The following is a 24,585-nucleotide window of genomic DNA, read 5'->3' as shown; positions in this document are numbered from 1 at the left end:
AGTCAAAAATAATGTCCCCAAGTCTGCATAATTTGTTGCCTATTTGTAGGTTGTAGTGTTTAATAGCTTGATGGTTGTTGGGAAGAAGCTGCTTCTGAACCTGGGCGTTACAGTTTTCAGGCTCCTATACCTTCTTTCTGACGGAAGGATTAAAATGAGAGCGTGGCCAGGGTGGTGTGTGTCTCTGATGATGCTGGCATTTTCCTAGCTGTCTAGATGATATACATAATCTAAAAACCTATAAAATCTATAAAGCCGGTAAAACGTACAAAAAATATATAAAAACATAAACAGATCACATTTCTTCCTGTTTATTTAAGACTTAGGACACACATTTTGTACAAACGGCTTTATTAACTACATATTAGGTACTGTCTTATATTGTTTAACAAGTCATTGAAATTTAGAAAGATACATTCCATTGATCTCTCCATTCATCCTTTTATTGTGAGGTGGCACAAACAAATACATATAACTGAATCATTTTACTACTAAAATTTATATTATCCGCCCTTAGTGCATGCAAGATGAGTTTGCATTATCATCGTGGACATCTGGGTAATGGGCACACAGATGTATGTTTAAAGGAAGATTTAAAGGACAAAGTATCTACAGCCACTCTTGCGTAAATCCTTGCTGCTGACTGTAAATTAGCACTGACAGAATATTTATTAAAATTTGTGATTTACTGATTTGAAAAGAGTGTTGTGCTGTAAAGTAGGTCAAGGAGGACTTTGGAAAATTTGGCTAGGGAAACATTCTTATTTTTATTGCAGTGGAGTTTATAGATTATTCCCCTGAAAAACAACAGGTCCCAATTCTCATGTCCGAGCACTCAATTGCCTTAAAATTGGATTCTACCTTTTTTTTGGTGCATGAGAAGAGGTTTTTGGATAGGCTCATGGATATGCAGGGAATGGAGAGGTATAGATTATATGCAGGCAGATAAAAGTTGGTCTTGGCATAGGCATGGTGGGCTGAAGTGGCCTGTTCCTGCCTGTGCAGTACTATACTGTTCTACGTTCTCTGTTCTATAAAACTTGTGCTGGATATAGTGTTAATGTCCAACTGCATCATCCGCAAACGATTTATGAAATTCAGCAAATATTCTTGCATGTGTTTCATGCAATCTTATGGCTTTTGGAGCTGCACTAAAAGTTTTTATCTGCCACACTGATCTTAGAACATAGAACAGTGCAGCACAGAAACAGGCCCTTCGGCCCACAATGGTTGTACCAAATCTGCCTGTACATGATCCCTAAGCCTCTATTCGGGGCTCTTCCATGTCCCTATTTAAGTCTCTTAAATGCCACTATCGTATCTGCTCCACCACCACCCCTTGAAATGTGTTCCAGGCCCCCACCACTCTGTGTAAAAAACTTCCCTTGTCCATTAAACTTTCACCCTTCACCTTACAGCTATGCCCTCTAGTGCTGGGCAGTTCCACCCTGGGAAAATGGTTCTACTGTCTACTTTATCTATACCTCTCATATTTTTATATACTTCTGTCAAGCCTCCCCTCTACTTCCGACGTTCCAGAGAAAACGATCCCATGTCTGCCCAACCCACCCTTCGTAGCTGAAACCCCTCTAATTCAGGCAGCCTGATCTTAGGAAAGCACATCGGATCTTAAGGGAACTCCTCCCAGGTTTGCCAAATAATATCTAAGTAAAAGGCAGCCATGGAGTAAAGGAAGACAGGGAGTAAGATGATTTCCTGTGTGTGTGGGGAGCTCTTCCCTTCACCTGTCCTGACTGAGTCCCATGTTGCAAGTGGCCCAGGGTCACTGTGAAGTTTGGAATGGCCAAAGGGTGAAATATAAAAACAGGGATGTAATGTTGAGGCTTTGTAGGGCACTGGTCAGACCCCATTTGGAGTATTGTGAGCAGTTTTAGGCCCCATATCTGAGGAAGGATGTGTGGCTTTGGAGAGGGTCCAGAGGAGGGTAACGAGAATGATCCCGGGAATGATTGGGTTAACATATGATGAGTGTTTGATGGCATTGGGTCTGTACTCGCTGCAGTCAAGGATGAGTTAGGGCCTCATTGAAACTTACCAAATAGTGAAAGGCCTGGATAGAGTGAATATGAAGAGGATGTTTCCACTAGTAGGAGGGTCTAGGACCACAGGCTATAGCATCAGAATTAAAGGACATACTTTTAGAAAGGAAATTAGGTGGAATTTCTTTAGTCAGAGGATGATTAATCTGTGGAATTCATTGCCATAGACGGCTGTGGAGGCCAAATAGCAATGGATATTTTTAAGGTGGAGATTGACACATTCTTGATTAATAAGGGTGTCTGGGGTTATGGGGAGAAGGCAGGAGAAAGGCGTTGTGAGGAAAAGAGAGATCAACCTTGACTGAATGGCGGAGTTGACTTGATGGGTCAAATGACAAATTCTGTGCCTAGATGTTATGAACATCACAGCCTGCTGTTCTGAAATAAAGGCTTCAATCAGTGGGGGAGCGACCAGTGAGCTTTTCACTATCCCGTGCACTAACCACTGTGAGTCGCAGATGTTGTGTTCAGGACATCAATGGCACAGTGCAGACTTCTACACTGCTGATCTCAGCACAATTGGCTCTGGTTTCTTCGAATGAGTGGTGGTTAGACATACAATCTCCAATTTTTGCTGGCAACAGGAGAAGCAAGCAATTCACACCTTCCTGGCTTAGTTTGATACACAAACGATGCCAAGAAACACTGCTGAGGTGAATTGTGCATGGAAATATCCTGAACAATGGATTTGATTCCACTTGAAAGTGATATTGAGCATGATATAACCCTGCAAAATAGCTTTAATGTGGAATATGCATAAGTAAAACAGGCACCAGTCGATATAATTTCCAGGTTGATATACATAAATCATGCTTCTCTTAGTTTTACAGTGAAATCAACACTGTTAAGATAACTGGTTGAAACTTTCATTAACGAAAGCAGATCGAGAAATTTGATAGAAATGTAATTAACATTCATGGTACAGGGAGTGATATTAGTTGTTTGTAGAGGAAGTCAAATCTGGGCAAGTTTGTAGAGGAAGTCAAATCTGGGCAAGTACTTTTAATTGTCATTAAGTCTGCAACATCTATTTGGTTGATATTAAATGTCTCTTCGAACTTTACAACATAGAACATAAAAAGTCCAGTACAGGAACAGGCTCTTCAGCCCACAATGTCCATGCTGATTATGATGTAAGATAAACTAATCTCTTCTACTTGCACGTGATCCATGTCCCTTTGTTCCCTGAATACTTATGTGCCTATCTTAAACTTAATACGTATTAAATTCCTAAATTTATAACTAGATAATTATAGTTTCATGCATCTATAATGACGGTGCCAGTTGTGTTGGAGCACCTCAGTAGCCTGTTCTATAGAGAAACTATTTTTTTGAAAATAATTCTGCTTTTGTATCTAAAGTAATAATACCAATTAGCTATCATACCATAAACAATGCAAAATTAATATATGGCACAATATTTGACTCTGAAGTGATAGAATAGGCTGGGAATATTCAGGAAGTTAGGATGCAACTGCAGTATTAGAAAAGACTTACATTTATAATAGCGCCTTTCACAATCCTAAATCATCTCAAACTCTCCTTCTGCCAATTGAATGCTTTTGAACAGCAGTACTTGTTGTAATGTGTGTATTGCAAGGTGTTATAAACACCAATGTGAACAAACAAATGTGAACAAACAAATCTGTTCTCCTTGATATTGATGGGGGATAAAATTTGATTCGGCCACTTGGGGTAACTTCCTTTGTTGTCTTCAGAGAGGGTCATTGAATCTAATACAATCCCACTGTGATGGGACATCACTTCAACCTGTTTTCAGTGGGTGCTCCATTGGTACTAAATGGAAATATCAACTTAAATCTTTGTGCTCAAGTATGTCAAACGGGAATTAAAAATGCGGAATCATCTGATTTGTCCTTCAATTGTCCTTTATCTTTACCATTCAATGATTTAGGATTATTTAAAAATTTCCCAGGGAATGGAGACACAAGGAACGGCAGATGCTGGTTTACAAACAAATCCTGTTGTTAAGCTAAAATTATGGACCAGCTACTTGCTGAAAGCTCCTGGTTTGAAAGTGATTATCAAACGGTTTCGTAAACATCACTTTTAATGTGTACCAGACAGTACATTTTATAAATGAAATACCAAGCTAGTATCTGACCTGAAATGTTGTTTGTCCATTCCAACATCTATAGTTTATCATGTCATTAAACTAGTTTAGTTACACCTATATCCCTCTTTCCTTCTTGTTTATAGGAATGTATGTCATTTACTATTAAGGCCTAATCCAAAATTAATTAATTTAAGCAATTCTTTAATCAAGATTTTAAAAAAAATCAAATTTTAGATTTTTTATGTGACATATTTCATTTCCAAATACATTTTTAAAAAGTAAATTAAATTCTCAGTCAACCACAATGATAATTTGAACTTAGAATTCATTACTGGACAAAAAACATTACCATTATAAAGGTCTGCATTGCTAAAATAAAAGGCCATTATACTCAAATTAACATATTTCTACATTGGAATTGTAACAAAAATGTAAAATACCTAATTTTGCTGTCTCTTCCCTTTGATTCCACTCTATAAGCCTTACTAACCTGGAACTGTTAGACCATTGTCAAAAGCAATCCAAAATTGATTTCCCTATTTTACTCTTTGGTATTTCAGGCATAAACGACATTTCCAACCTCAGCACAAATGTCTTTAAGATTGAGATCACGTTAGGCTTCTTCTTTGCAAGACGGAGTTAAATAATTGAAGCGTTTCATGGAGAGTCAGATCTACTCACCGAGTCCAGCAAGAACCAACAGTGTGAAGGAAATCAAGAGGCCTTTTCCTTTCATTTCGCTTCCCATTTGTTCTGCCACAGTTACCTAATTTGTATTGGTAGTCACCAATTTTCTTCTTTTGTCCAAACCCAGTGAAGGCAACTCTGAAAAAGCACTTTGATTAATTTGGTAGGAATTGCTGTCAATGAAAGGCAGTGGCTGGAGTGAGGGCTGGTGTTTGTGCTGAATGGGGTGCAGGGAGATTTCTGCTGGTGCAGGAAACAGATGCAATGTTGCTGGGCTCTGCAAATCAGCTGAGTTGATTCATCTGTAGAACTTTGTGATCTGCAACACTTTACTGCATCATGTTCGGGTTTCCAAACGTTAAACTAATTCCAAATTAGTTTAAATAATCCATCTTTGGATTTTTTAAATGTGACTATTTCTAATATTATCGTCCCGTTTTCATGCTCTTTGCAAGTGAATAACAATATTCATAGTTCTAGTGGCAAACACAGGCCATAACAACAATTTTAGCTCTTCCCTTCACATTCAACTTTGAAAAGGAAAACATACCAGAGATGAGACACGGAACTACAGATGATGAAATCTTGAGCAAAACAGAGTGCTGGTGGAACTCAACAGATCACACAGCTTCTGTGGAGGGAATGGATAAGTCGGGACCCTTCTTCAGACTTGGCGATGTTTCAGATTGGGATCCTTCTTCAGAGATAACATCAGAATGTGTAAGGCAGAGAGATAGCTTCTTGATGGAACTCTTGAGTTTCTCACTCAGTCCATATGATATGATAAAACTTTATTCATCCCCGGAGGGAAATTGATCTGCTGACAGTCACGACACACACGGTACACAAAAACTTGAAATTAAAAGTGAAAACAAAAAGAAAAAGACAAGCGACTATTGACTGGCTGCCGTGTACACAGCGCCTTCACCGGAACAAATGAACAAACAAACAAATGCAGGCTTATCCCCTGGGCAGAGGATTCTAAACTACAGCCCCCCCCCTCCACCCCCACACTGAGCCCCCCTTTGTTCTCCTACCGCCCCTCACAGCGGTCCCCCCACGCCAGGTCCCCATTGTCTTCCCCTTCCCCCATCACGCTCATCGACCACGAGGCCCTACTGTCACTGAGTCTCCCGCTGCTGCCGCCAAGGCTCCCATCGTCGCCACCGCTGAGGCTTCTTCGGCCCAGACAGGCCTCGCCACCTGGCTTCACCGCAGTCCCCTGGGAAGCCTGTGGGGCGAGTCGGGCCTACCGGGGCGCGTTTCGGTCATCGGAGGGGGTGCCAGGGGAGGGGGTGGTTTGGGTGGGAAGGGACGAATTGACCAAGGAGTCATGGAGGGAGTTTACAATTTTTACTATTCTACAAGTTTACAAACTTTATGATATATGGTATGCAGTGAATACAGTTGAACACAGTTAAATTGAAAGTGAACTTTACAACCACATCATAGACTGGCTTTGAATTTGTCCAATTAAATTATTAATCTAAAGTGTGAAAATGGAGCTAGCAAAAACTCTGGAGCAATTACAGATATTTTGGGACAATAGCGAGAGGAAATCCACCTCAATGTATTTGAAAGTGCCCTATTTTCACATCCTTATACTTGGGAACGTGCTGCCAGGGGGAGACACATACAATAGTGGTGTTTAAAAGGTTTTAGATAGGCACATAGATATGCAGAGAATGGAGGGATGTGGATAATGTGGATAGTTTATCTTGGCATCATGTTTGCATCAGACACTGTGGGTCGAAGGGCCTGTTCCTGTGCTCTGCTGTTCTGAGTTCTATGTTTGTTGCAGACAAATTGTATCAACATTTTCACCTGGAAAAAAAGTGGGGAAAGTATATAATGCAAGTAGTCTGAAGTTAGTTGGAGGTTTTACATCTTGATCCTATATTTTCTACACTGTGAACTATACTTTCTACACACGTCTGAGACTGATAGATTCAATTAGCCGACAATTTGTTGGCTAACAGTAAACCTGTATAATGACCAGAGACAACTCTGAATTACGTACAAGGACACGCGCTGTGGCTTTTCTGTCCGCGATGGCGTTGAATGTGATTTAAAATGGCAGTACAATTTCTAGCAACAGCTATCCTATTAAGCCGTGCAATAGGGGACTATTCTGGGTATAAATAGCTATTTAAACACTTGTTATTTTCTGGTATTTGGCAAAAAGGTAGAGCTGCTCTGCTTTACAATGGTGTAGACAGAATGCCATTAATACAGCACCTTTCGCATCCCCAGATCTCCCTATATGTAATTCAGAGTTGCTTCTGGTCATTATGACAGATTCATTATTATTCACATTTGGTTTATTTAGTTTGGTTTAGTTTAAAGGTACAGTGGAAACAGGCCCCTTGGCCTACCGTGTCTGCACTGACCAATGATCACCTGTACACTACTTCTATGTTAGACAAGTTTTGCATCCTACATATCAAGGGCAATTTACAGAAGCCAATTAATCTACAAACCTGCACCTCATTGGAATGTGGGAGGAAACTGGAGCACCCGGAGGAAAACCACGCAGTCACAGGGAGAACGTGCAAACTCTGTACATAGAAACATAGAAAATAGGTGCAGGAGTAGGCCATTCGGCCCTTCGAGCCTGCACCGCCATTCAATATGATCATGGCTGATCATCCAACTCAGTATCCCATACCTGCCTTCTCTCCATACCCCCTGATCCCTTTAGCCACAAGGCCCAATCTAACTCCCTCTTAAATATAGCCAATGAACTGGCCTCAACTACCTTCTGTGGCAGAGAATTCCACAGATTCACCACTCTCTGTGTAAAAAATGATTTTCTCATCTCGGTCCTAAAAGACTTCCCTCTTATCCTTAAACTGTGACCCCTTGTTCTGGACTTCCCCAATATCGGGAATAATCTTCCTGCATCTAGCCTGTCCAACCCCTTAAGAATTTTGTACGTTTCTATAAGATCCCCCCTCAATCTTCTAAATTCTAGCGAGTACAAGCCGAGTCTATCCAGTCTTTCTTCATATGAAAGTCCTGCCATCCCAGGAATCAGTCTGGTGAACCTTCTCTGTACTCCCTCTATGGCAAGAATGTCTTTCCTCAGATTAGGACAGCACCCTTAATCAGGTTTCTCAGATACAGACAGCACCCTTAGTCAGGTTCGAACCCGGGTCTCGGGCGCTGTAAGATAGCACTACGCCACTGTACCACGTAAAATATATTTGGACAGGTATATGGATAAGAAAGGTTTCGAGGGATATGGGGCAAACACTGGCAGGTGGGACTAGTGTAGATGTGGCATTTTGATTGGCATGGGCAAGTTGGGCTGAAGGGCCTGTTTCCGTGGTATAAGACTCGATGACACTGGTGCAAAGTAATCTGCTAACATTCCTCAATGATGTGGAAAAACACATGTTTCCTCTGACAATACAAAAAGGAAACGACATGTTTTTAAGACTTGCTTCTAAGAAGTTCTTTTATTTCCCATCCTGGATGAGGTTATTTTTGGTTTGATCAAGCTTTGCCCAGTGGAACAAGGCACTGCATACAAGTCACATGAGATTTGGTTCATGATCTTCGCATAAGAAACAAGGCTCGAATTAGTTGAAATGAGAGAACAATAGAAATGGCTTGAAAGAAGTGGTGCATCAATACAGTATTATGAGTTGTGTTTTACTTCCTCGTAGCATGTCCTCTGAGTTTACCTCTTCCCCAAGACGTTGCATGTAATGATAATTTAAAATATCCGTTAACACCATACTTACATAATAACCTTCTCAGAAAATGTTGGTAGGTATATAATGTAATACATATTTAATATGATAAATCTGGATTCCTACTCGGAATCCCACATGCTCCCCTCTCTTCCCTGTGGCCCACCTGGACTGCACCCATTTCCCCCTTTCCCCCATTCCCTCCCTTCCTCCCTCCCTTCCTTCCTCCCTTCCTCCCTTCCTCTAGCTTACCAATTCTCCTCTTCTATGCTTATCCCACAGCTTTCTTTTCACTGAACTTTGTACAACCATCTGCCTATCAACCCCCCCCCCCCCACCCCCACCAACCTATCACTCACCAGACTTTTTCCTGCCCCTCTTATCTTCTAGCTTTCCCCCCCTCCCACCACCACAAGAAAGGTCCCAATTGTTAGCTCTTTGTTGGGTGAGAAAGAGAAGCTGGTGCGACTTGGTGGAGATAGAGGGAATGTAGGGGCTACCTGAAGTTAGAGAAATCAATAATCATACCACCGAAGCAAAATATGAGACCCATGGGAAAACTGTCAAGTTCAAACGTCACCTATCTATGTTCTCCAGGGATGCTGCCTGACCTGCAGAGTTACTCCAGCACTCTGTGTCTTTAAAAAAAAAAAATCTTTATATTATAGAAACATGTTATCTGATTCCAATTATTTTGGGAAAACTTTCAGCTTGCGCCGCTTTCAGTCTCCTTCATTCCAGGGTAAACAAGCCCAATCTATCTAATCTCTCCCCATAACTAAACTCCTCGATTCCAGGTTAGACATCATATGAATCTCCTCTGCACACTCTCCAACATAATCATATCTCTCCCAAAATGTGCTGACCAGGACTGCACAAACAAGTAGTAACAAGGAACTGCAGTTGATGGTTTTCCAGAAAGGACACAACGTGTTAAAGTAACTCAGCTGGTCAAGCAGAATCGTGTTTTCCAGAGATGCTGCCTGACCTGCTGAGTCACTCCAGTACTTTGTGTATTAATTAGCATCTGCAGTTCCTTATTTTTGCGATATTGGGAGGTTGCACGGCAATCGAGGTCACGACCCATGACCCGTACTGGGCAGAGGGACAAGACTGTCCCCAACTCTGCTGTAGCTGACGTGGACGTTGTTGTGGGGGGGGGGAAGGGGGGGGGGGGAAGGGGGGGGTAGGGGGGTTGAGGCGGGGTGAGGTGGTTGGGGTGCCGTGTCTGTGACTCTGGGTGGGCGGAGGGACGAGACTGTCCCCAACTCTGCTGCAGCTGACGGGGAGGTTGCCTGGTTTTCGTACCCGTGTGTCCGCTGCCCCGCTCCACCCGGTCCCGTGTGTGGGCGCTGCCGACCCGCAGCCCATGACAGTGCGGCCGCACAGGGGGAGGCGGAGCGGAGAGCGGCCGTGGCCGGACAGCGCTGACCACTGGGGGAGAGTGGGGGCTGTCCTGAGGGATGCTTTCCTTCGGCCGCTTACACATTGGTGCTCAGGTTCAGAGCAAAGATACTAGAGCATTTGGTTCAGAGAGCTCAGTCGCCCTCCACAATTATTTACAGCGCAAAAATAGTAAGATTAAACGAGAACTTACCAGTTTGAAGTTTGATCTGTATTTTATGAGGAGTTACGATGAGGGATTACGTGAAGAATCCGTCCAGCACGCATGCGCGACATACTTCAAAGCAGCGGTGTGGAATCACAGGAAACACAATAATTGAAATAAACATAGTAAAGAAAAGGAGAACTAAGATACCAGTTGATCTCTATAATTGAGGGTGGGAGCGGAGGGCACGTAATCCCTCATCGTAACTCCTCATAAAATACAGATCAAACTTCAAACTGGTAAGTTCTCGTTTAATCTTACTATTTTACTTTGGAGTCACGTGAGTGACTACGTGAAGATTTTAAAGCTCTGTGATTTCAAACCGTGTAACGGTTCATACTTCACTCGCTGCCGAAGTCATTCAAGGGAGGAAGTATGTTATCGTAATCAACCATGAATCTGTTTGTAAAACAATAATGGTATTTATTAAACAATAACAAAAATAAATAATGCTCCCCTGGGCTTAAATTATATATTTGCAGATTCTAAAACTCTTTCTGCAAATAAAACAGGTTCTGCTAGCGGCTTTTTTAAGAACGTTTGGAATGTTTTCTCCATGGACCACCCCGCTGTAGCCAGGATGTGGTCCAATGGCACGTCCATCCTTTTAGCCACCGATGTGGATGCTGCCCTGGTGGAGTGAGATGTATATACGTCAGTATCTACTCCAGCAGCTCCCAGTACCTGCTTGAGCCATCTTGAGATGGTTTGGCTCGACACCCGACCATGAGGTTTCTTGTGGCTTTTTCTCTCCCTCGGGAATCTCTTGTTGTGTTGATGTAAATGAGTAAATGAGTCATGACACATAACCGTGGGTCAGGTGGGTATGCCCGGAAATCCATAACTAGGCCTGAAGTTCCTGGCCTGCTCTGCTTTACCAGCTCCTGAATAGTGAATGTGACACGGTCTGGTGTTATAACCATGTTGTCCAGTCGTAGTAAGTGGAGGGACTGGACTCTTTGTGCTGAGACTAGTGCCATCAGCATGACCGTTTTCTGGGCTAGCTGTTCCAGGGTGAGAGACCTGGCTGGTGACCATCCCCTTAGGTATGTCAGGACCATAATCCCTCTCATAATTGGGGATCGATGTTGGGGAAGTCCAGAACAAGGGGTCACAGTTTAAGGATAAGGGGGAAATCTTTTAGGACCGAGAGGAGGAAAACATTTTTCACACAGAGAGTGGTGAATCTCTGGAATTTTCTGCCACAGAAGGTAGTTGAGGCCAGTTCATTGGCTATATTTAAGAGGGAGTTAGATGTGGCCCTTGTGGCTAAAGGGATCAGGGGGTATGGCGAGAAGGCAGGTACAGGATACTGAGTTGGATGATCAGCCATGATCATATTGAATGGCGGTGCAGGCACGAAGGGCCGAATGGCCTACTCCTGCACCTATTTTCTATGTTTCTATAAGTTTGATCACCAGCGGGTGAGACCCTATGGCCTGTTGTCCTGGTGCCTGATTTAAGTAGGCTGACAGAGCACCTCTGGCGATATTGATGGTGCTGTAGCTCAGTCCTTCATTATGGTGAAGGCCGGCCAGGAACTCCAGTACATTGGTTACGGTTGTAGATGAGTATGTTGTCCCAGTTTTCGAGCAGCATCTTTCCCACTTTCTGATGCTCGATAGGTATTGTTTCCTGGTGGACATACGGTGGGACGCTGTCATCGTGTTGATGGTCCTGTCAGATAATCCCAGGCCCAGCAGTGGTCTTTTCAGAATCTGCAACCCAGTAGGTTAATTCTGTCATGGCATGGATGACTTATGCCTGACATGGTGAGTCAATAGGTCTGGGCTACTGGGATTGTCATTGGGGTTTCGATGACCATGTCGAGGACCACTGGGAACCATGGCTGTGTAGGCCAGTCGGGTACTATCAAAATACCTGAAGCAGAGTCCATCTGTATTTTGTGTAGTACCCGACTGATGAGGCAGAAGGGGGGAAAGGCATAAAATAAATAGTTCCCCCAGTCCAGCGCGAATGCATCTATCGCTGCTGCCTCAGGGTCTGGTTCCCAAGCGACATACATTGGTACCTGGTGATTTAGTCTGGATGCAAAGAGATCGATATCTGGTGTGGCATATTGCTTTGTAATTTTAGCAAATGCTTTAGGATTTAACATCCATTCGGTGTTATAATTGAATTTGCGTGACCTGGAGTCTGCCATTGTATTTAGCTTACCTGGTAGGTAAGTTGCTGATAGCCAAATATGTCTATCGACACACCATGGCCAGATTATGTTGACCAAATTGTCACATGATATCGATTTTATTCCGCCCATATGGTTAATATAGGCCACCACCGTGGTATTATCAATCTGTAAACGAACATGCAAGTGGTGCATATTCGTAGAATATACTTTTAAACCATAAAACGTACCCAACATTTCCAAATAATTTATGCCCAGTGTCTGTAGTAAAGATGATTCTAGGTTAGTCCATCTACCACCTGTGCTGGATATGGTATTAGTTGCTCCCCAGCCTTGAGCACTGACATCTGTTTGTATAGTTAACGTTGGGTTATTGATGATGATAGGGCTGGAACTATGCCAAATATTCTCTATCCACACTCTGATATTGCTTCAATGGGTAATTTCATGGTTCGGTCAAAGTGACCTGCATGTGTTTTAACGCCTGCACTTTTGCTCTTTGTAGGTTTTGATAGTGCAGAGGTCCAAATTGTGTAGCTGGAAATGCTGCTACTATTTTGCCAATTACTCTTGCCACTTGTCGGATGGTTGGTGGATCGCTAACCATTAAATTGTTACACGTCTGTGCTGCTTTATCTTTTGGCAACATTACAGACATGTAGACTGAGTTAATTGTGAATCCCAGATAGTCCATAGTTGTGGATGGCGTCAACTTAGATTTATCTGGATGTAAGACAAATCCCAGGGTTTCAAACAATTGTTTGGTAGCTAATACAGCTGATTTAACCAATTCCATGGTTTTGCCTACTATTAAGATATCATCAAGATATGCCATGACAATATGTCTCTGTTTTCTTAATGTTGCCAAGGCTGGTTTTAATATCTTGGTAAATAGACTTGGGGCTGATGTTAAATCATTAGGCAACGCTTTAAACTGCCATTGTTGCCCCATCCAGGTAAATTTCAGGTATCTGCGATGATCCTTTTGAATGGGCACTGAATAGTAGGCATCTTTTAAATCGATGCTTGCCATAAAGTATCCTTTGGAAATCAGTTGTTTGGCAGTTACAAATGTTTCCATTTTGAAATGTATATACTTAACAAAGGTATTTAATGAGGTTAAGTCAATGATGATGCAACATCCACCATCTTTTTTGTTTTTGGTAAATATATTTGAGACAAATTCCAAAGGTTCATGTTTGGATTTCTCAATGATACCCTTTGTAAGTAACCTCACCAGTTCTGCTTGACCCGTTAGTTTTTCTTTGACTGAGAGGGTAAAGACCCGTTGGGGTGCATGCTGAACTGGTGGCATATTTTCTTGAATGAATTCTATTTTGTATCTACAAATACTGTTAAGTATATAACTATCATTCGTGATAGTCCTCCATGCTTCCATGAACAGGTGTAATCTCCCCCCTGTTAGTACAGTTCCCCCACTTTTTATATGCTGGTAGGAACCAGACCCACCTACCTCCATAGTTATGGGTGTTTCTTCTGTTTCTTCATCTGTCGTTGTACTGCCGGATGTACTGCTGGGTGGGGGTGGCGCATTTTCCATGAGGTCCGCTCTGGGCCCTGGCCTAAAAAAGGCTTTCGGAGATGGTATGCGGACCCCGAGCTTTCACCAGTCCCATGAGGTTGACGTCGACTGGTGGACGCGGTGGGGTACTGCCGTCTGGGTTGTGTGGGTCTGCTCGTTCCGGGGCCTGCCCTCATGAGGCCGAATGCTTTGGCTGGCCGCCAGTTTTGGCTGCAACGGCCGCCCTACTCGTGGTGTAGCCACGTAGCGATTCACCACACCCAGCAGCTCTTCCTGGTCCTGTACCCCGTGCGTACTCCCGACATCTTTGGCCAGTGACCCCTGTTCCTGACCAGCCCAGTCCTGGTCGCCAACGCTGCCCTCGGCTGAGGGGGAAGCGATGGCCAGTGCATTGTAAGGCACTGGTGCGGGAGTGCCTGAACTCCCTTGGCGAGACTGCTCCAGCTCCCGAAGCAAGTCTCGCTGGAGCATTTGCTCCATGAGCCTTTCCATGCGGCTCAGGCGGCTACCTCTGCCGCTCTCAGGCGGCGATTCTTCCTCGTCGGAGTTATCAGCCGGTTTGTTTTTGTTTTTCCTCCAGTCCGCTGCTGTTGGTCAGGCTGCGCTAGCGGTACTGGGCTCGGCATCAATGATTGTGGACCGCAGCGTGTGCGGTCCAGGAGCCGCCTCTCGCCCCCCACTGATGGAACACTCCTGTTCTGTTGGAGTCGAACGGGGGGCGGTCTTTTTCCCATGTCTTGCTTTGCTCATTTTCCAGTTTTTCTTGATCTGGAGAGCACAAAGCAGATCAAAGTTTTGTAATTACGACCTCAGAGTAAGTACTTACCTGACGGTCCGCCTTTTAAAGCATGTAGCGGGAGCGCCTGTACTCCCGTTCGTCGCTGTTGCACTGCGTGAACGCTCATGTGTCGCGCATGCGTGCTGGACAGGTTCTTCACACGTGACTCCGAAGTAAAATTGACTATTTCGGCAGTTTTTAACAGGTAAGAAAGTACGCGTTTCATGTTGCCGTGTCCTCCAGAAGGATTGAGCTGCTCCGTGCGTCACGCCCTTTGACCCGCTGACCTTAAATGCAACTCCCCTTATATCTTCTGACCCCCTTTAATCTCATTGAATCATTTTTTGATTAATAAATAAACTTGTACTTTAATCATATGATGTTTCCTGTTTAAATTTGATATATTTAAACTTCCCAAATTACCTCACCTTGACAGTTTGCCCAAGGGTCTCCTATTTTGCTTGGGCGGTATGATTATTGATTTCTCTAACTTCAGGTGTATTGAAACTTCCCTGCATTCCCTCTCCCTCCACCAAGACACACCAGCTTCTCTTTCTCACCCAACAAACAGCTACCAATGGCCGGTTTCCTTTATCATCGTTATGTTTTTGCATATCTTTCATTCGTTGTTCTTTACCTCTCTACATCGACGTCTATATCTCTCGTTCCCCTTCTCTCCACAGGTGCTGCCTGTCCCGCTGAGTTACTCCAGCACCAGGGTTTTTTTCCCCCCTCGGGAGGGCCTAACGTATGACGTAAGGACTGACGGGCGTACGTCACCGCGCCGCCGATTACGTAACCACTTCGCCGCTGAACGTCACCGCGTTGCCTTGCGCCGTTGCTAGGGCCCGGAGAAGGACGCGGGAGAAGAGCACGGTGGGGAGGGAGGGGGAGGAGGCGGCGGCCGCTCGGCAACACGGAACGGAAAGCGGGCACCCTCAAAACCATCGGCAGCCAGACGGACGGCGCCAAGACCGTCGGCAGCCAGACTGTGCGTGCCAGCGGCAACCCCGCGGCCATCCAGACAGACAGCTTCGGCGGCGAGGCGGCGGGCAGCCAGACTGCGGGCGTCAGCGGCAACCCTGCCGCCATCCAGACCGAGACAGTCAGCGGCGAGACGGCGGGCAGCCAGACAGTGGAGAGCGGCCAGACAGACAGGAGCAGGGCCGCTGTTGGCGGCCGAGGGGCGGCTGCAGGCAGCCAGAGAGGAGAGGGTACCACTGTGTCTGGGATCCAGACGGGAGAGCCTACCACCGTCTCTAAGAGCCAGACAGGAGGAGTTAACGCTGTCTCTGGCAGCCAGACGGGAGGGGGTAGGAGTGTCTCTGGCAGTCAGACAGGTGGCGGTGCCAGGACAACAAGCAGCCAGGCAGGCAACAAAGGATCCAACCAATAACCTCTCACCCTGACCTTCTCCATCTCCCTTTCCACCCACCGCCTCTTCACACCTTCCTGTCCCAAGCTCATATTGTGTCTGAGACTCAGCGACCACCATGTCGGTAAGCAAATTCAACCTCTTGGGCTTCACAGGTAGACACAAGGCACTGGAGTAACTCAGCGGGCCAGGCAGCATCTCTGGAGAAGAACGGTGGGTAATGTTTTGGGGCAGGACCCTTCAGAAGAAACGAAATGTCACCCACCCTTTTTCTCCAGAGATGCTACTTGAGTTTCTCTCACACTTTGCGTCTCTCTTTGGTATAAACCAACATCTGCAGTTTCTTGTTCTACTCTTGGACTTCATAGTCAGGTCAAAATTCCAGGCACAATTGTGGGATTGCCAAATTCTCTTGTTAGCAGGCATTCAGCTGGACCACTGAGGCTCAACTCCCACTTGGCCCACCCTTTCCTCAGATGGATGGTAACTGGGTGGCTGGCTGCCCACTGAGAGGAAGACTTCAGTCCCCAACTTCAGAAAAGTCTAAGTATTGACAGACAGAGGAGATGATCAGTGCTGTCAGGACAAGATAAGACCAAGACTGCCCTCTAAGAACTTTAAAACTTTGAGGGTGCCAGAAACATGGCAACTCTGTGTGTACTGTCTTGGTGAAGTCTACTATTACACTACAATCACTGCATTTTTGTACTTATCAATGATTGTGCTTATCTATAGTATGATTTTACTCAATTGTATGCAAAACAAGGAATTTCACTGTACCTACGTACATAGGTACATGTGACAAATTATAATCTTCATAAATTCATACTCCATTCATACCTCTGACATGTGGAACGTGATTCTTCAACACTCTCCTGGCTGATCATTTTATCCTTTGTAAGCTTGAAGAGATACAAATTCTGTTGTACTTGTTACAACTTAAACCAAGTTTGTTCCCCAATTGCCCATGTGTTTTTAGAGCAAAACTTTCTCCCAGTTTAACAATGCTATGATTTCAAAATTATCATCCTTGCATTCAAATACCTTATTTGTTTCAATCTTTCCCATCACTGTAATATCTTTGAATGTCCACCATCCTCCAATTCTGATCTCATGCTCATGCTATTCTTCCATCCTTCTTGACTGGCCAGTTCTGTAGCACATTATCTAAGGGATGTCATTGCTTGTGATTAAAAGGGTCCAGGTAACTTTCCCCCTCTCATTGCAGTGTGCGAATCTTCGAGTCCAGCTCATCATTCTGAGCCAAAGTTATTTCACTGCAGATACTTAATGGAGATGATTTCAATGGAGCACAATGTTTTCCGATAGCTCCCACATACTGCAGCTGCAATACATCACTTGCCCCTCCATCTTAATTCATTGAATTAGTCTATTTACAGCCCTTGAGCCACCAAAGTTTCTGACTCATCAAAGTCCACACTTTGTAATAGACCTTAGCAGACCGCAGAGACTTATATTCCCAGGTACCACTAGTCAGACAGCATCAGCTCAATAGTTCCAGTTGCTTCCTCTGACTACCTGAAAGACTAGCATATACTTTATTCTACTTCTTTATCACTGAAAATGGGCGGTGATACTTAAATAAGTTTTTGTTAATGGAACACTGGTAATTGCCAACTGCCAATCATTAAGGAATATATATATTAATGGATAGAAACAAGGAACAGCTGATGCTGGAATGCTAAAAAGACAGAGTGATGGAGTAATTCAGTGGGTCAGGCATCATCCCTGGAGAACATGGATAGGTGATGTTCAGACTGAAGAAGGGTCCTGACCCGAAATGTCACCTATCTATGTTCTCCAGGGATGCTGACTGACCTGCTGAGTTACTCCAGCACTTTATCTTTTTTTAAAAATAAATTAAGGGAAATGTTTCCTAATTAGTTAAATAAATCAAAGCAATAAGCATGCATCTTTTGAGGACAACGGGTTAGTTGACATATTGTGGCATTTTGGTTTAAGTAAGAATTCTGAGTGGCCTTCCTGTAATTTTTCCTAAGGATACCCCCACTTAAAATGTGATGGAAGTTCTTCAAACATAGAAACATAGAAACATAGAAATTAGGTGCAGGAGTAGGCCATTCGGCCCTTCGAGCCTGCACCGCCATTCAATATGATCATGGCTGATCATCCAACTCAGTATCCCGTACCTGCCTTCTCTCCATACCCTCTGATCCCCTTAGCCACAAGGGCCACATCTAACTCCCTCTTAAATATAGCCAATGAACTGGCCTCAACTACCTTCTGTGGCAGAGAATTCCATAGATTCACCACTCTCTGTGTGAAAAAAGTTCTTCTCATCTCGGTTTTAAAGGATTTCCCCCTTATCCTTAAGCTGTGACCCCTTGTCCTGGACTTCCCCAACATCGGGAGCAATCTTCCTGCATCTAGCCTGTCCAACCCCGTAAGAATTTTATAAGTTTCTATAAGATCCCCTCTCAATCTCCTAAATTCTAGAGAGTATAAACAGTCTATCCAGTCTCTCTTCATAAGACAGTCCTGACATCCCAGTAATCAGTCTGGTGAACCTTCTCTGCACTCCCTCTATGGCAATAATGTCCTTCCTCAGATTTGGAGACCAAAACTGTACGCAATACTCTAGGTGTGGTCTCACCAAGACCCTGTACAACTGCAGTAGAACCTCCCTGCTCCTATACTCAAATCCTTTTGCTATGAAAGCTAACATACCATTCGCTTTCTTCACTGCCTGCTGCACCTGCATGCCTACTTTCAATGACTGGTGTACCATGACACCCAGGTCTCGCTGCATCTCCCCTTTTCCTAGTCGGCCACCATTTAGATAATAGTCTGCTTTCCTGTTTTTGCCACCAAAATGGATAACCTCACATTTATCCACATTATACTGCATCTGCCAAACATTTGCCCACTCACCCAGCCTATCCAAGTCACCTTGCAGTCTCCTAGCATCCTCCTCACAGCTAACACTGGCCCCCAGCTTAGTGTCATCCGCAAACTTGGAGATATTGCCTTCAATTCCCTCATCCAGATCATTAATATATATTGTAAATAGCTGAGGTCCCAGCACTGAGCCTTGCGGTACCCCACTAGTCACTGCCTGCCATTGTGAAAAGGACCCGTTTACTCCTACTCTTTGCTTCCTGTTTGCCAGCCAGTTCTATATCTACATCAATACTGAACCCACAATGCCGTGTGCTTTAAGTTTGTATACTAATCTCTTATGTGGGACCTTGTCGAAAGCCTTCTGGAAGTCCAGATACACCACATCCACTGGTTCTCCCCTATCCACGCTACTAGTTACATCCTCGAAAAATTCTATAAGATTCGTCAGACATGATTTACCTTTTGTAAATCCATGCTGACTTTGTCCAATACATGTTAAGTAGAGAGATAATTTCCTGAAAGTGACATTGAGGCAGATATAGCCAATGCATTTCAAGAGACAAATGGATGCAGTTTTGAAGAGAGAATGGATGAATATTTGTGTCCACTTGGATCTTGGATGCCCATAAATAATACACAACACTAACTTATTTCCTAATTTTTAATCTGCAGGACAAGACAGATAAAGGAGGTAAGGATGATAGTGTCTTCGAGGCACTGGAGCATGAGTTTCAAGAGGTGCTCAATGAACTTATGGGAGACAAGGGACTTGAGAAATTTCGCATTGAATATGAAAAACTGCATCGGGCCCTCAAGAAATCTCATGAAAATGAGAAACGGTTAATGTCAAAATGCAAAGAACTAAATGCTGAGATTGTTGCAAATTCAACAAAAGTGACTACAGCGCTGAAAATTTCACAAGATGACCAGTCAACTATAGATTCTTTAAAGCAGGTGAGATTTTTGTAACGTGATGGCGGCGGCATGGATTCCCCATAAAGGAATCGGGAAATTTCACTGTTTAGTAATTAATCTGAAATTGAAAGATTTTAAACATCCTCCCTCCCATCTTAAACCTATACCCTTTAATTATTAGACTACCATTGGAAACAGATTGGAAAAGGGGAGATGCAGGACAAAGCGTGGCAGATAATAGGTCTACCCAGGTCTTAAACTTCACGCTAGCAGGAATATGCCTGCCCTAAACTCTGTCTTAAAAGCCTCTAAACCCCCAGACACTCCTTCACCTGCAAAAAGCCCAACCAACCAGCTTTTTCAAGTGTCTGTCTTGCGCATTGATCGATTTGCAGCTAAATACAAAGTCCATCCTACTTGTGTGTTTACCACTTTCTTTAAACGCACAGAGTTCATTGGAAAATTTATTGTTTCATTCTATAATGTTTAAAAAAGCAAAAAATAATAGCATGCATGAACATTGATAAGATTAATATCGAATAGTCCAACAAACCTGCCTTGTCAGCACCCCCACGGTCCCAGCTGGATTATCTGAGTTTTACTGTCTACATCGATCAACTATGCAGTAGTTATGCATTTCAAAGTAATATGCCTTGCAGGTGGAGAGGGAAATGTCTGATAAGGTCAAGTTAAATTGCAGTGTTTACACATTAATAAATATTGATGATATTGCACAATGTTAATTAAATTGGAAATGATACGAGTAAAGAGAAAGAGAATCATCTTACCTTTTAATTTATTCGGACAAATTCCCTGGAATATTGCAGCATTCCCCACATACGCATAGTTGTTAATGGAAATACGCAAGTGCAGGTATCCTTCCAGTGGCTAAATCTTATAGAAGTGAAATGTTCCCATTGATATGCTGGCGAAGTGCTATGTTTGTTTGGTCTTACGATACACTTCAACACTTTTACATTGCTGGGCTGTGCAGAATTGTACCAATGTCAGGAAAGTCCATGTCCAGAAATGTGAATAAAACAAACTGTTGTGGGAACTCAGTGGGTCAGGCAGCATCTGTGGAGAGAATGGACAGGTGACTTTTTTTGTCATCTCTGAAGAAGGGTCCTGACCTGAAACGTCTCTTGTCCATTCCCTCTACAGATGTTGCCTGACCCACTCAATTTGCACAGCACTTTATTTTTTTGCTCAAGATTCCATGATCTGCACTTCCTTATGTCTCCATACTTACCACAACAATAAATTTCCATCTTATTTTTCAATTTGAAAAGATTGCAATGTTCACTATGTGTTGAAGTGTCGGTGTAATCACAAATGGGAGCATTGTACTCAATAGATAGACAAGATAGACAAAACACCGATAATGCAGCCATCTTGGGACGTCAATGGTGTGAAACCAGCAGATAATGCCGATTATTGGAAGTTACTCTAATGTTACTGCAAGCCACTTTTAACTCCCTTTTTTATATGTTACATAGTATTACTAAAACTTTTTGAGTGAATCAGGTGAGTTTAAAAAGAGTGTGAGAATGGACCCTGGCAAATTTGTGCGTCACATGGAAACTGGGCTCTGGTGAATTAAAAGGAGCATTGAAATGGGATGTTGGTGAATTAAATGGTGTTTGAAAACCATACTCTGATGAGTCTACCAGGCGTGGGAAAGGACCACAGTGAGTTTATAAGGCATGTGTGAATGGGCCCCTGTTAGTTAAAAAGGAATATAGGAATAGGGTCCTGGTGAGTGGCGGGAGAGTGGAACACATCAAATATCCTGAGTATCAGAGTTTTACTGTACCCACGTTGTCACTTTGGTGCTGTTCAATTTTCCATTTAAAATATTTAATAACATTAAAAAATAACAAACCTATTGCCATTGAAGAGTCATAAAATCTAAAATCAATCACAATATGGTTAAAACAGATGCTAAAAACATTACTCTCATTTTCACTCTGTCCATGTGAGAGTCTATTGGATACATTACTGGATAGATTAACCGGTTGAAGGAAAATAAGGAAACTGAGAAGTCAAATTTTAGATTATGGTGATTTTATCATAGTTGGGTGACTGGATAAACTTGACCTAGATTATGACACACAGCAGTTATCCTACTTTTTCCTTACCATACTACTTTATCTTAAGATGACATTCATCACATTGTAGTTTTTTTTACTAAGCTGTGATCCTCTTGGAAAGCAAAAATGAATTGTAAATATAGACAGGGAGACAGGGGGCACAGTGGCTCAAGAAGAGTTGCTGGCTTACTTCTCGATCCTGACCTTGAGTGCTGTTTGGGTGGAGTTTGCACATTCACTTCGTGACCATCTGGGTTTCCTCCTCTTGGTACTGTGATTTCCTCCTACAATCCCAAATATTTGCGGGTCAGTAAGTAAATTGGCCAATGTAAATCGCTCCTTTTATGTAGATGAATGGTAGAATTTGGAGAATGTGGGAAGGATAAAACGGGATTAGTGTAAGATTAGTGCAAGTGAGTGGTTGATGGCCAGTGATTTAGTGGGCTGAAGGGCCAGTGTCTGTGCTGTATGACTGCATGATTTTATGACTCTCTATTAAAAAGACTAGTCTTAGAAAATTAATGAACTTGAGTGTCTGTGTGTGAAATGCACATGATAACAAGTGGTACAGGTCCACCACCGATTTTTCGGCAACTAGTGGTCAGGAACCTCCCTTAATCTGGACAAAGTTATGAGAGCACACTTGAAATAGTCCCAAGGATGTCCCCCTGAAAATGTGGCGCCTTGGCCGGGTGAGGCTGCTGTTCACGACCTCATCGGAACTTCTATGGCTGATCGGCAGGTCGAATTTGCACCCTGTGGCCAGGGCTCTGGAACTCCGGCCCGTTCAGAACCAGCAGATCCAGTCCCGCTGCCGAATTCCATGGTTGACTCCCCTGGTATTCTAGGTAGACCGTTGAGGTTCTGTTGGGCTCCTCTCAGAGGCTGTGATCTCTGTTGGCCTAGCAAAACGGATAATCCAGTAAGGCTTTGGAACCAAGGATGCCGTTGTGTACATCATTACTAATTATACAATGACATGCACACAAGGCAAGGCAAGGCAAGGCAACTTTATTTATATAGCACATTTCATACACGAGGCAGACTCAAAGTGCTTCACATAAAAACATGTCATACAATAAATGAAATAATAAAATGAAATAAAATAGATTAAAACCTATGCAACAATTTACACAACTATTGGATAATATTGGGAATGGGACTAAATAAATTGCTCTTGCAAAGCCATACAATACTTATCATGTCTTAGGAGCAGAATTAGGCCATTTGGCCCATCAAACCTATCTACCATTCAATCATGACTGATCTATCTATCCCTCTCAACCCCATTTTCCTGCCTTCTCCCAGTAACTTGTGATACCCTCACTAATCAAGAACCTGTCAATCTCTGTTTTAAGAATACCCAAAGACTTGGATTCCACAACCGTGTGTGGCAATGAATTCTACAGTTTCACCACCCTACACGACCACCACATTAATGTATTAGCGATCCCAAGTAATCAAGTATACTGTGCAGTCAAGATGTACAGTGTGTAACAATAGTGTACAGTGTGTAACAGTGTGTCAGGTTGGTTATTGCGGACCGAACACCTCCGCTCGGTCCGCAATAACCAACCTGACCTCCCGGTGGCTCAGCACTTCAACTCCCCCTCCCACTCCGTATACGACCTCTCTGCCCTGGGTCTCCTCCATGGCCAGAGCGAGCAACATCGGAAATTGGAGGAACAGCACCTCATATTCCGCTTGGGGAGTCTGCATCCTGGGGGCATGAACATTGAATTCTCCCAGTTTTGTTAGTCCTTGTTGTCTCCTCCCCTTCCTCAGCCCACCTGCTGTCTCCTCCCATCCCCCAGCCTTCGGGCTCCTCCTCCGTTTTCCTTTCTTCTCCCCGCCCCCCCCACCCCCCATCAGTCTGAAGAAGGGTTTTGGCCCGAAACGTTGCCTATTTCCTTCGCTCCATAGATGCTGCTGCACCCGCTGAGTTTCTCCAGCTTTTTTGTGTACCAGTGTGTAACAATGTTGGATGCTCATTGCTACTAGGATTTACCACAATACCTCTCGACATATACACCATATGACAATGTACAAATGTTCACCTTGATACTGTTTACTCGACATGTGTATGTGCATTTTAGTGATACATATATACTGTCAATGCACATGTTGATCATTTGTATGGTAATTAATTTTTGTCATTTGAACAATCCAATGCCAGGCAGCCTTGTTCCCAATATTTCTTCTGTTAGAACTTGTCATCACAAATATGTGGGCTGCCAGTACTGAAACTATCTATTTCCACAAGGTTGAGGCAGATGGTGAAATATTTCTCTATAATTATCACTAGGTTGCGAGCATTGCTAACATTTATGGCCCTTTGTGCTTTGGACATAACAGAATGGCTTGTCAGGCAATTTCAGAAGGCAATTAATAGCTAATTGTGATGAAATGGGATTTGAGTACATTCAAGTCATATGGAGAAAGATCAGCACTTTTACTTCCTTAACTTGTGCAGGTTCCAAGCCATTGCGCCTCTACCAATTTAATTAATATTAGCTTTCTGTTTCTCTTGTTTGGTAAACTGCATTCTAACTACGAACCTGACACAGTGAGATTTAATGTGTAGAAAGGACCTCAGATGCTGGTTTAAACCGTACATAAACACAAAAAGCTGGAGTAACTCAACGGGACAGGCAGCATCTCTGGAGAGAAGGAATGGGTGATGTTTCGGATCGAGACCCTTCTTCAGAAGGTGTCAGAGGT

At 43.5% G+C, this 24,585-nt stretch overlaps 2 protein-coding genes across 3 annotated transcripts in view; one reads left to right on the top strand and one right to left on the bottom strand.

Moving 5' to 3' along the window:
• The window catches only part of LOC116981191 (Fc receptor-like protein 5), a 37,156-nt gene extending 32,062 nt beyond the window's left edge, over positions 1-5,094 (bottom strand). The window contains exon 1 of one of the 2 annotated variants that reach the window (XM_033034015.1): positions 4,819-5,094. In XM_033034015.1, the coding sequence (XP_032889906.1) occupies positions 4,819-4,885 (67 nt within the window). In that variant the 5' untranslated portion in view covers positions 4,886-5,094. The remainder of the gene's footprint in view (positions 1-4,818) is intronic. The other variant, XM_033034014.1, reaches the window with a different exon arrangement.
• Positions 5,095-15,441: 10,347 nt separating this feature from the next.
• cfap58 (cilia and flagella associated protein 58) overlaps positions 15,442-24,585 on the top strand; it is a 187,453-nt gene continuing 178,309 nt past the window's right edge. The window contains exons 1-2 of the mRNA XM_033034013.1: positions 15,442-16,097; positions 19,529-19,810. Coding sequence (XP_032889904.1) covers positions 16,092-16,097; positions 19,529-19,810 — 288 coding nt within the window. The 5' untranslated portion in view covers positions 15,442-16,091. The remainder of the gene's footprint in view (positions 16,098-19,528; positions 19,811-24,585) is intronic.

The sequence above is a fragment of the Amblyraja radiata genome, chromosome 15, assembly GCF_010909765.2.
Source record: "Amblyraja radiata isolate CabotCenter1 chromosome 15, sAmbRad1.1.pri, whole genome shotgun sequence".
NCBI classification, from domain to species: Eukaryota; Metazoa; Chordata; class Chondrichthyes; order Rajiformes; family Rajidae; genus Amblyraja; species Amblyraja radiata.
This window is presented reverse-complemented; position numbering and strand designations above follow the sequence as displayed.